Genomic DNA, 13,227 nt, shown 5'->3' with positions numbered 1-13,227 from the left:
GGCCGGGTAGATTGTGACAAAGTACCTGACAACATGCCCCGCTACTTTAACACAGAGACTTGAAGCAAAGAATATTAAGAACCAGCAAGATTACTGAATCATGACATTCAGCCAAAGCTTTATTGAATATTTTAGTTTAAAAGGTAACCACTGTGTCAAGAATTAATTTTTAGCGCATACACATCCAAAGCCATGCTCACTACATATAGCTAAAAGGCACATTCCTCTTCATTGCAATGGAATGCACAGCTATGAATGATAAACAGGTAAACCAGTAGAGTGAGAAAGGATGTGATGTCATTTGAAGGAAGACTTTCAAGAGAGTCTCAACACACAGGTAAGATTAATTCAGCTATTTACACCTGTAAAGACTTATTTCTATGTAGTGATACAATAAGTAAAGCAGAGGGTAGAAAATGATTTTGAGGTAATCTGACAACATAAATGTTGAGATATTAAAAGAGGATGGTGGGTAGTCTGAGTTATTACTTCCAGTGTAAACGGCATGAAACACAAAGCAGAGATATGATTGGGGAAAAATAAAAGACTGGCAAAATAACCTATATATCAAAGCTTAACTATGTCATAATATTTGAGTTTAATAGAAAGACATGCAACTTTTGTTGTATGATAACTTAGTTCTTAATGTGACTAGTTTGTATTTAGCTACCATAAGAAAACAAATGAGACATGAAATAAGAGATATGAAATAAATGCACATGGAATGATCTATATTTTGGATGAATATAATAGATTTTCTTGATTTGTAAACGCTTACCTGTTCATTCCTATCATACTTGAAGTTGTTCAGAATAATGCATAGTAACACAGAAGTTTAGTTTTTTAAGCTTTAAGAGAACTATACAGTTAGGTAGCAAAATTTAGGAGCAAAAGTGATTTCTATATAAAAGGTGACTTAAATTGACTTGAGTTATTGTAAATTGAGTTATTGTAAATTGAGTTATTAGTTATAATATTCATGTACATCTAACTACAGATATACATTTTAGAAATATTTGTGGATGGTTTATGTGGGTTGAATTATTTATGACTAATATCTATAATAAAAATATAATAAAAATAAAAGATGACTGAAATTGACATGAAGCCATACTGCCTAAGAGTTATTAATTATAATATTCACGTACATCTAAATAAAAATGTACATTTTAGAAATATTTTTGGGTGGTTTATGTGGGCTGAATTATTTATGACTAATATCTGGCAAAGATATTCTTTCATAGTTGTCATAATAATTTATTCTCAAACAATATTGAGACTTAAAAGATCAGATTAAATTACAAATATTGTCCGATATAAAATTCTTCATTTTAGTTTGTAGTTTATATTTTATTGACAAAAATAGCTATTTATAAAAACAAAGACTATTGATTTAGTTTGTTTCTACTGGATTTTTGTGAATAAATGTTTGACTTTAACATATAATTTATACTGTAAGATTTTCATTTATTTCAAAAGCTTACTGACTCAATTTGACCTATTTTGTTACATCCAGTAAACAGATGGATATTCCTGCCAGTGTTGGTGCAGTTGACTCCACATTCCCACCCACTGCATACAGCGAGATCAATGAGTTTCCTCTTTTTGAAGGGCCTCCTGCAACATCACCCTTATATACACCTGCCATAGCACCACCTCCCTACAGAGAGATAGGTACTATCTTCAGCAGCCATGAAGCATGGACACAAAGAGAATACAGTAGCAATAAAAATTATGTGAATCCTTTGGAACTGGATGGTTTTCTGCATTAGTCATAAAACGTAATCTCATCTTCAATGTGCTTAAGCTAACAACACACAAACAATTCCAGACTGTCATGTATTTATTGAAAACATCTCAATTAAATCAATAAAAAAAATAAAAAATTAACATTCACCGTGCAGTGGAAAAAGTAAGTGAACCCTTAGATTTAATAACTGTTTTTTCCATATAGGAAACTCATGAACAGAGATGTTAACCAGTTCTAATGATTCCTTCAATTCTTCAGCTGTCAATCTAGGGTTCTTTTTACCTCACTGAGCATTCTGTGGTGTGCCCTTTGAGTCATCTTGGCTGGCCGGCCACTTCTAAGGAGAGTAGCCACAGTACTCAATCATCTCCATTTATAGACAGTTTGTCTAACTGTGGACAGATCAATATCTAACTCTTTGAGAAAACTTTGTGACCCTTTCCAGCTTTACGCAAAGCAACAGTTCTTAATCATAGGTTTTCTGTGACCTCTTTTTTGCAATGCATGATCTATGTCAGCAGATGCTACTTGTGAAAAACTCAAAATGTTTGAGTGCTTTTTATAAGTCAAAGTACCTCTAACCAACACCTCCAATATTGCTTCATTAATTGGATTCCTGGTTTGCCAAATCCTGACTCTAATTAGGTTTTGTTGACATCATTAGCTTGGAGGTTTACATACTTTTTCCAACATACACTGTGAATGTTTGCATGATGTATTCAATATGTACAAGAATGTGGGGCCGGTGGCTTGGTCGAGCGTTCATCTGGAGAGAGAGAAAGCAGTAAGTGATTATGACTAACACCTGTTTCCAATTGCAGTAATCTTTGGGGAGAGCGGTATAAAGGGACCACGTTAGCAACAAGAGAGGGAGAGAGAGCTACCTGACCCAAAGAGATTGTATTATATTGTGTGGAGCTGAAAAGCCACTCTTGAGTTTTGTTTGATTAAAGCCTACCTTTGAGTTGAGTTCCCAGCTTTCCGTCTCCTCTTTTCCAATGAACCTAATAATGAAACCTAATAATGTGGGAGAGGAAAACACTGAACTGACTAATGGTCCGTTTTTATTGCCCGGGCATTTGCGGAGATCTTTGCTGTTGGTGTGCTGTGAATGACAGCTGGTGAATCCACCGGCCACCCCCAGAGCGCCATTGCGCCCCTTCAATTAATCAAGTGCCCCTTTGAAAGAATTGGCATGGACCTCGTCGGGCCATTGGACCGGACAGCACGCGGACATCGCTTCGTCATAGTTTTGGTGTATTATGCAACACGATATCCGGAAATGCAGTGTTGCGGATGCACTCTTCAAAATAATCTCCTGAGTGGGGATTCCGAAAGAAATCCTCACTGATCAAGGCACGACATTTACGTCAAAGACACTCTGCAAACTCTACAAATTATTGGGTATTAAATCGATTCACACCAGTGTTTACAATCCGCAGAATAAAACCCTAAAGAATATGATTTGTAAGTTTGTACAAGAAGATGCTAGAAATTGGGATAATGGCTCGAGCCCCTGTCGTTTGCAGTGCGAGAGGTCCCGCAAGCCTCCACCGGGTTTTCCCCATTGTAGGTATACCCATCCGAGCTGCTGTATGGGTGATGCCTATGCAGTGTTATCGACATCATGTGGGAAATTTGGGAGGAAGGACCTTTAACCAGTAAAAGATCTTATCTTGATCATAGGGCAAAACTCCTCATTCTGGGGCAACTAACACAGGAGAATTTGCGCCAAGCTCAGGAATGTCAAAGCCGATTGTATAACGGGTACTCTACTATGTGAGTATGCACCAGGAGACAAAGTGCTCGTATTACATCCCACATCGAGCTCTAAATTACTCACCAAGTGGCAAGGACCATTTGAGGTAACACGATGAGTGGGAGTTCTTGATTATGAGGTGAAACAAACAGATAGAGGGGGCGTGACTATACCACCTCAACCTCCTGACATTCTGGAGTGAGGCAGTCCCTGTGACGATGGCTATGGTAGTTCCGGAGAGGGTGGAGCTCGGGCCGGAGGTGAACACAAAACCCAATCATATTGCCCCGGTCACTTGCGGAGACCACCTCTCGTCGTATCAAGTCACAGAGGTTGCCAAGATGCAGGAGGAATTTGCAGACATGTTTTCCCCTCTGCCAGGTCGTACGAACCTCATCCAACACCATATAGAGACTTGGCCATGGGTATTGGTACGTAGCCATCCCTACCGACTGCCAGAAGAATTGGATGCAATGCTCGATCTGGGGGTAATAGGGGAATCCCACAGTGATTGGTCCAGCCCAGTTGTTCTAGTCCCTAAGAACGACGGGTCAGTACGGTTCTGTGTGGATTATAGGAAAGTCAATGCTGTATCTAAATTTGACACCTACCCAATGCCTCATGTTGATGAGTTGCTCGATCGGTTGGGCACAGCTCGCTTTTATTCGACACTGGATTTGACAAAGGGTTATTGGCAGATCCCCTTAATGCAAATATCTGTAATCCCTGCCAATATCTCTATCCCTTTCATTCTACAGATGAACGAATCATACAGAGGGATGGGGGCGGCTCTCCCAGGTGGGGGAGGGGGAGGCAACCATTGAGAAGGAGTATCTTGCAAGTGTGTGGTCCTCACTCTCTGATACGACCTGCTGTGGCGGTCCTTCACTTTCTGTTTGAATCACGCCCCACTCCAATGGCTCCACCACATGAAAGATACCAATGCTCGGGCCACCCAGTGGTACCTGGCTCTTCAGCTATCCACAGACCGGGAGCGCAGATGGCTGTCACAGACTTCCTTTCTAGAAAAGGGGGGTGGGGGTAGACAGTCTGATATCTCCCAGGCCTGAGTCGGGCGGTGGGGATATGCGGTGGCGGGGGCGTGGTCAAGCGTTCGTCTGGAGAGAGAGAAAGCAGTAAGGGTGCATACACCTGAGCCTGATTATGACTAACACCTGTTTCCAATTGCAGTAAACTTTGGGGAGAGTGGTATAAAGGGACCATGCCAGCGACAAGAGAGAAAGCTGAAAAGCCACTCTTGAGTTTTGTTTGGTTAAAGCCTACATTGAGTTGAGTTCCCAGTTTCTCATCTCCTCTTTTCCAACAAACCTCTTACAAAGAACAATACAATAATGTGTGTGTTACTAGTTAAAACAGATTTAATTGTAAATTTGAATTGTAATTGTTTAATTGTGTGTTACTAGTTTAAACAGATTTGTTCATTATTGTAACTTAGATGAAGATCAGACCAGATTTAATGACACATTTATACAAAATGCAAATCCAAAGGGTTCACATAATTTTTTCTTGCCACTTTACATGCACAGCTATATCTAACTATTAATACAATTGTAATGTTTACAGACAGAGTTCAAGGCTTTCCTCAAAACACTAATAGAACTAGGGCAAACCCTTATCCTGTCCTCAATGTGCCCACACAAATCACAATGGTCAACCACTCACAGCAAGGTAAGTAAAGTGCTATAAAATCAAAAAGTTGTCATCTACAGATTCGTGCTAAATGTTATTCTCAAAAGTTATTCATCAGATCTGGGCCCTAGTCAGTGTTGACAAGCCAGACCGGTTGAAGGTGTCATATTTTAAATAATTAATTATTGAATAATTACTACGTATATCTAAGTACAATGATTTTAGTGCATGGTATCAGTAGCTGCAAAATATAGCTAACTTTAATCCTTTGGATAGCAATAATTATTTAAAATTTGCTAGTAAACATTAAACTACCTTAAAGTCCAAGGTGTAGTTAGCTAACTGTTTAGCTGTTTTCATAAGATTTTTTGACTTAGAAGGTTTTATTACTTATAGTTAGTGAACCATAATTTTTTTATCCACAAATTGCTAACTGGTTACAAGTTAAGATATTTAAATTAAAAACAATAATGATAACCTTCTGTTTACTGTATATAATTACATGTAATTCATTTAGCACTTAAATGGTGCATATGTTGCTTTTAATAGGCTTTGGGTTCGTTTGAAATGGCACACATCCTTGTATCTCATTTTTGAAAGAAAGTAGTTTGTAGTAGGCCTACTGTATTCAGAATATGTACATTATGCTAAGTTTTACTTTATGCAAAACATGATGAAAATAACTATAGATTTTCATTGAAAATTTATTTCAGAATGTCTTTAAAATTCTTGGAATATGACACATTCAAAGTCACGTGGATTAATTTTATGATACATTTGGTTCCTTTTTAAGCTTTAAAGTGAGTCAACTGCCATTGTATTAAAAAGACAGACTAAGATATTCATTACAAATTATTCTTTGGTGTTCCACAGGTGAGTAATAAATAACCGAATAGTTGTTTTTGGGAGAACTGTTCTTAAAACTAAATTGTTAAAAATACTCTTTCACTGTTAAAGTGTTGATGCAGCAGACAGTGAGGACAGTAGCCCCTCAGGTGATAGTGGTGCAGCCACAGCAGAGGGTTGTTGTATTGGGTGACACACCAACAGAGACTGTGTGCCAATTCTGCCATGAGAACATCCTCACTAATGTGGAATATAAACCTGGTGCTGCTGCATGGGGCATGTGCTGCTTATTAACTCTGCTGGGGTAAGTCAAGAATTGTCACAGTAAGCCTGTAACTATGGTGGTAGCAGATGAATACTATAAGTTAAACTACCACATATACTACAGTAAATGGTCAAAGTCTCTCTTTCCCTATCTCTAAGTTTTTTAATGCTTTTCTACAGGCTTATTTGTGGATTTTGCCTCATCCCATTCTTTGTCAGGGGGTTCCAGGATGCCCATCACACCTGTCCTAACTGCTTCAGGCACTTAGGAATATATAACCGTAAATAACTACACATCCACAACATGATCAATACTACAGATGTGCAAATCCCCCAGTTTTCATAATCAAACAACTGAAGTAGTCGGGTAGTCGGTGTTAAACATAAAAATACATACTTAGGCTCTGTTATGTTCACGTGACCCCGATTAGATGCATTTCAGATGGGTAAATGGATGCTAACTGATTTTCAACAAATAAATAGGCTAAATAAGTATTACAACTTATTGCACAAAACTGTCAAAGTAAGAAATAAGAAAGGCTCCAAAACAGAGCAGTACAAAACCTCTTATGCACATCCTGAACATAACAGCAAGTAATGTTTACCACAGACCATATTTTACTCATAAGTTGAAAAACCATTATAAACACCTATAGGAAAATCCTGAAGAAAAACATGGCGAATTAGACTTCCGGATTCACCTGCAAATTGAGGACATGGCTGAACAGCAGCTCTATTAAAAGCTGTATAACAGAACTTTGGGCTCTCTAGCGACATCTGTGATTGAAACCTAAAAGTGCAAGCAACTTGGAGGAACATTTTATGTGGGTTGTGTTAATGGCAAAGCTCTTCTGTGCAGAAGAATGGTTTGAGGTTACCTGAAATATGTTTATCACTTTTTTCACCTGCACGATTTTCACCTGCAGAGCTGGAGTCATGACGCACTATTTTTCATCTTGATGTTATGTAATTTGTTTAAACATTTATAGCTGAGATATTTTTTGCTTTGAGGAAGACATTCTTATTTACATGTTGTAATATGATCATTCAAATGTTTATCCACTGCAGATACACTTTCATAGGTTACTAATGTCCGTAACTAATTAATAATTAGCTCACATGTGTCGACTTTACATTAAGGTGCAATTTCATAGTTTACTAATGTATGTAACTAATTAATTGTTGCATTTTCATCATTGGTAATAAATGGGTAAGTCATCAATAAGGAAGTCATGGTTGTCCATTTTGCATTTATGTAAAATTTTTGAGGTTATAAAGGTTGAAAAATTAATAACAATGTACGTATTTTAGTTCATAAACAACCCATAAAATAAAAGGTTTGTGAAAGATCCATATAAATTGTTTTGATAAACAGTAGAAAAATCTGAATTGTCATAAAGTGTTGTGGATGAGGACCTAAAAGTTCTATTTATTTATTTATTATTTGGAGAGGACTAAGACACCATTCGGAGAAGCACAATTCTTTTAACATTAACAATACCAGGAAAGTGAAAAGCCATTACAGTATGAATATAAACACACCTTTTAACCTTTCTATAATTATTTATGCTGGATCATGACATAAATCATGAATTATGGCATTTAATGGTTTTGATTAAAATAAGTATGAATAAGTATATTTATTAAGCATTTATAACGAGAGTTAAAATTGGTTCTTTATTTGGAAGGTATTTAATGGAAATCACCCTTTTTTATGATGCATAACTGCACATAATTTATATATAATGCATAGTAGATGAGTTATTAGTCATTAATGAACCCCGTTATAAACCCTTAATAAAGGGAACTTATTTTACTTGATTTGTAAAAGAAGGTGAAACCGGTTCATATAAGGACATAATGCTTGACCTTTTCAGCAATGCCATTTAGTTTTTTTGTAATTGCTCTTTTCATTCATAACATACTTCAAAATATCTTAGCTGGTTACAAAGAAGTTTTGGGTTTGATACATATAAATGCAGAGATTTCCTATCACCGTTGTTACATTTAGTATAACCCTTGAGCTATTTTATAAAAACAGCTATTTTAAAAGACAAAGACAATCATGAGGACTGGATCAGTTCCTACCAGATTTATAAAAATGTCTCACATAGAAAGCAGATTGAGTAGCATTACACATCTAATGAGCACTGGAAAAAGACCTACTGTAAACACATTAAATATATCCATTGTAGTTATGCTTTTTTAAAGAATAGCGTTAGACATTTAAAAACCCTTTGCAACATGTGATTACATGTCTTAGTTGATGTTACTCAAGATAGAGTAAATGTATAATGTAGACCTATTTTAATGTTCCAGTAAACAAATATATTTCCAGCCACTGATTACACACAATAGATCAAGTTAAATAAGGTGTCTCACAGAATGAGACTATTGTAAACACATAAAACAGTATCCATCTGTCCTGATTATGGTCTATGATTAAAATCTACAATATGTAAATAATATCTTTTGTTACAAAATATAAAAACATTTTTTAGTAATGCATCTAAAATCAGAATATCCATTTTTGTCTTAGTTTTACGTTCCTCATGGTAGTTCTTTACAGGGGATATGCAGTTTAAAGGAATGCCCAGACTGATAGAACACTCCTCCATATGTGAAAGCAAACTGGTCATGTTAAATACGAATGAATGTCAGTTCTAGTCCCTCAATCTAAACTTTTAACATTGCATGGAAAATATGCCATTGCCAATTTTAATTGTTGCATTTAATTTGGTCAAAAATGTAAAGGGCAGTTTTAAAACTCACCTTCTGTTTTATTTTCTGGCTTGTGTAGATATTCTCAAGATCTTCTATAATCACTGGACATGCTTCATCCACCTGAGGAATGCCTTTAGTACAATGAAAAATAAACAATTAATTTATTAACATATTTTCACGATAAACTGCAGCGTGTACAACATATTATTGAACAACAATTAAGCAATGCTATGAAATGTTGATGTATAGCATTTAGTTTAGGCCACATCTATGATATGAACTATAGTTTACTGGTTCTAGACCCTGAGAGGCCCTAAAATTATGTCCACTGACCAATCAGGCAGTGCTGTCCTCATGAATATAAATGAGCCTTCCCCAGCCATATTTTTTCAGAAAATCATGGACCAGAATGGCTAACTACCAAGTTTACATACAATGGTATCTGTTCCAAAATCTATTGCAGAGGCAGCATTTTAAGGCATCTGGCATGCTCCCCATGTGCTGTTCCAAAAGTTATGTATCTTAATTATGCAGCCTCCTAAGATATCTCACTTAAAGAGAAGTCTCAATTAAACGAGATGCCCTTCGTAGGACAAAAGCAAACGTAACGTAACATGGTTGCGCGAACACATCCAGTGAGATGGTAACAAAGTCCATTTAGAAGGGAATGTATGAGGTAAATTTTAGGAGAGTTATAATGATGTAAAGAGAAAAGAAAATAGATTTTACAGGTGTAGTTTTAGTCTAATACTTTATTTTAATCATATATAAGTATAATTATAATTATTATATACTCTGCACCCATCTATTGAGGTACTTCAACTTCAACTTGGGAATTAACTTGCATTTGAACATCATATTTACGGGCAAATTGGCGTTATTTGTTTTAGACATTTCCGTTGAAGCAAAGAATTGTGGGTTGTGAGTGTGCTGCATTTGAATGAGGTGAGTTGCATATATGTAGAGCGTTCCAAATTGGACTATGTTCACACAGTCATTGTTTGGGATTAACAACCCCATTTACTTACGGGTGTGAGTCTTGAAATGTCCTGTTTATATACCTTACAGTATGGCTTTAATACTGTCTGTATTCTAACACTTGTAACCATATTGACAAGTAAATATTAAACATGGCGACGTTCATAACACCGGCATGCCTTATCACAATAACGCCGCGCTATTAAATAAAAAAATAAAAAAACAAGTCCAAATGAGAGTTCAGTCATCAGGTCATTTAGCCGACAGCGGCTTTGAATGTTTTTTAACCGGATGCAGAGCGCAACATTTGTTGTGCGGGTGGCAATTGCGAGCAACTTTGGTAAAAGACAGCAGCTGGATATTCGGATGACACACAGCTCATATCTCCATCTCTTTGAGTTAAAGAAACCCCGCAGCTCATATCACGGTTTCTGTGAGTTAACGAACCCCCTCATGTACAGTGCTACGTGGCTTTCACGTTATATGATGTGACAGACAACTAGTGTGGCCTGAGTCAGGATGGCAGCCAAAAAGAGAAAGTTAAAATATTTTATCAGTTGCTAATGTGCTGTCAACAATAATGGTAAAAATAATAATACTTAACAAAGCCATACATGTTTTTCCTCACTGTTCATATGGCATGCATCAATGTGTTATTTTGTCAGGTCAGGTGACAGAACAGTCCAGCCAGGTAGTAGCTCAGACAGAGCAGGAAGAGAGGCAGGGTCACAGTTGAGGCCTAGGTTTGTAACAATGCAATTCTAAGAGTAAAAACAAATGAGACTGAATGATATTGCTGATTTGTCCACCAGGACAAACTGGACAATATTGATGTGAAACAAATACGCCAACAGTTAATTTCTGTTAAAGACAGGCAAATAGCAAGAAAGAAGACACTGAGCTGTGTTTATTTAAGGCAAGGGTGCAGATTTGGTTTGAATATTGAGGGGGTTGTGAAACATCCATGTTTCCATTGATCATGGTATAAATATTGTGTGTGTGTGAAAGACTTAGTCTAGTTGCTTACCTACTGTATGTCAAGGATACCCGTCAGTTTAGGCTGTCAGATCAGCTCTTTGTTTGTTATGGAGGACGCACAAAAGGAATGTCCGTCGCCAACAAAGGCTCTCTCTCTGGATCGTTGACGTGATCGCCCTCGCTTATGAAGTACAGGGCGCGAATTGCCCTATTGGTGTCAAAGTGCATTCAACCAGAGGCATGGCCTGTTCATGGGCATGGAAAAACAGTGTGTCCTTACAGGACATATGTTTGGCAGCAGGATGGTCTTAAAAAAAAAAACGTTTGTGAGGTTTTAGAACCAGAGTGCTTGTAGCAATGTCGAGTGAACTGAATTGAAAGAGAACGTCTCCGGTAACACATGTAACATCTATTCCCCAAGATGAAGGGAACGAGACATTGCCAAAGCTGGCTGTACTACTACTTCTGAGTTTCAAGATACGAGTGACTCACTCTTGTCCCTCAGTCAAAAAATTCTGAAGAAATTGTGATTAAGCACCTGCTTATATAGGCAAACTGTGTGGCTAAAGTGGCGGGGCTCAGACACCATTGCCAATCAGAGGATTAGCATGATTGTATAAGGTCTTCAATCAGGTTGTCTAGAAAGACTCCCATAGGGCATACAGCAATGTCTCGTTCCCATCATCTCAGGGAACCGAGGTTAAATGTTTCACAGGTGACTAACCACTGGGTGCCACCATGATGATTCTACAGCCCACAGTGGTGGTGGTGTAGTGGACTAAAGCACATAACTGTTAATCAGAAGGTCGCTGGTTCAATCCCCATAGCCACCCCCATTGTGTCCTTGAGCAAGGCACTTAACTCCAGATTGCTCCAGGGGGATTGTCCCTGTAATAAGTGCATTGTAAGTCGCTTTGGATAAAAGTGTCTGCCAAATGCATAAAATATAAATGTAAAATGTACAGCCATTGTTTATTGGTTTCGGTCTCCATAAGAAGCAAGATAAAAACATCTTGGTTACTGTCGTAACCTCCGTTCCCTGATGGAACAGCCTGTGGCTGGCGAATTCGGCAGAGGAATACATAGCCGGACCCAGTACGTGTGCTAGCATGCCCTGTACTGGGGTAGGTGCTTGACAGGTGCTGGTTACCTGTGGTAACCCCGTGATGTATTTTCCACAGTACGGTTTCCCTATCGGAAGACCTGCGTCTCCCTTGGGCAGAGCTCTCTTTCCCTTTGCGTAGAACCTACCACCGCACCTATTCCATGTGTGGCTGGTGAGCCCACGTGATGTATTTGCCACATGTTAACCTCCCCTTAGGACAGAATGTGGTCACCACCTTCCCCGACACAAATAAAAAGCATTAAAAGGCCCCAGCCATCTGTGGAGAGAAAACATAGAGAGAAAAGGCTGTGGCTGGCGCGGCCTGCTCCCATACTAGATAGGGGATCTAAACTATGTTTTTTGGGGCATTGGGGGAGGTTACTTGCAGACCGAGTGCACCTGCTATATCACACGCAGCAGATTGCTTGCACCTGCATCGGCAGTTCAAGTAACACAGTTCAGCTAGTTGTGGCATTTTGTATAGGGACCCCTAGTGTTACTACATTGACACAACGTCGAGTTAGTGGCAGATAGAGAAAGTCTTGGTTACTGTCATAACCTCCGTTCCCTGATGGAGGGAATGAGACGTTTTTGTCCCTCTTGCCACAATGCTGTACTACCCGCCGAAATGTCCGGTACCCTGTCTCAGCTCCTCAGCACAAAACCTGAATGAGTGGTTGCCAGCTCCTTTTATACCTGTATGTCCGGGGGAGAGGCATGCAAATTCCACTCGCCAATTCCCATATGCCTTTTCTCAAAGATCAGAGGTGTATGGGGCTCCCAAGAGCAACCGCTAGTGTCACTACATCGACACAACTTCGAGCTAGTGACAGAGAGGGAACTACCAATATTGATCCTGACAGAGAACAGCAATCATTTTAAGTTTTAGTTGGAGTAAAAATTACTTGTGCAGTTGTTGACTTTCATAATAACTTGTTTATGTCATCAACGTAACTTACCTCAGTTCATAGCCTAATGTCATGCACCCACATCTTAAACTTTGACGTGTCAGGCACTGTCAAAAAATACTATGGAGCCACATAATTTTTTTTAAGATTTTTACACAGTTAACATGCTAAAGATCACTTTATCTGCTAAGAATAGATGCTGATGTGAGAAAAAACACTGATAGTGGAGACTGGAAACTGAAAACAGGTGTCTGTTATGGAACAC

At 38.2% G+C, this 13,227-nt stretch overlaps 1 protein-coding gene across 1 annotated transcript; it reads left to right on the top strand.

Moving 5' to 3' along the window:
• The first annotated feature begins 305 nt into the window (after nucleotides 1-305).
• Nucleotides 306-7,494, top strand: si:dkeyp-75b4.8 (lipopolysaccharide-induced tumor necrosis factor-alpha factor homolog). The gene is made up of 5 exons (XM_052127490.1): nucleotides 306-337; nucleotides 1,517-1,674; nucleotides 5,094-5,198; nucleotides 6,117-6,309; nucleotides 6,450-7,494. The coding sequence occupies exons 2-5, from the start codon at nucleotides 1,524-1,526 to the stop codon at nucleotides 6,556-6,558; spliced, it is 558 nt and encodes a 185-aa protein (XP_051983450.1). The 5' UTR covers nucleotides 306-337; nucleotides 1,517-1,523; the 3' UTR covers nucleotides 6,559-7,494.
• Nucleotides 7,495-13,227: the final 5,733 nt, after the last annotated feature.

The sequence above is a fragment of the Xyrauchen texanus genome, chromosome 5, assembly GCF_025860055.1.
Source record: "Xyrauchen texanus isolate HMW12.3.18 chromosome 5, RBS_HiC_50CHRs, whole genome shotgun sequence".
NCBI lineage: Eukaryota > Metazoa > Chordata > Actinopteri > Cypriniformes > Catostomidae > Xyrauchen > Xyrauchen texanus.
Note: the sequence above shows the minus strand (reverse complement) of the source record. Positions and strands in the feature narration are given on the sequence as shown.

Coding starts and splice junctions, on each gene's coding strand:
- si:dkeyp-75b4.8 (XM_052127490.1), top strand. CDS start 1,524: ATGGATATTCCTGCCAGTGTTGGTGCAGTTGACTCCACATTCCCACCC. Junction 1,675..5,093: donor ACCTCCCTACAGAGAGATAG/GTACTATCTTCA, acceptor TAATGTTTACAG/ACAGAGTTCAAGGCTTTCCT. Junction 5,199..6,116: donor GGTCAACCACTCACAGCAAG/GTAAGTAAAGTG, acceptor TCACTGTTAAAG/TGTTGATGCAGCAGACAGTG.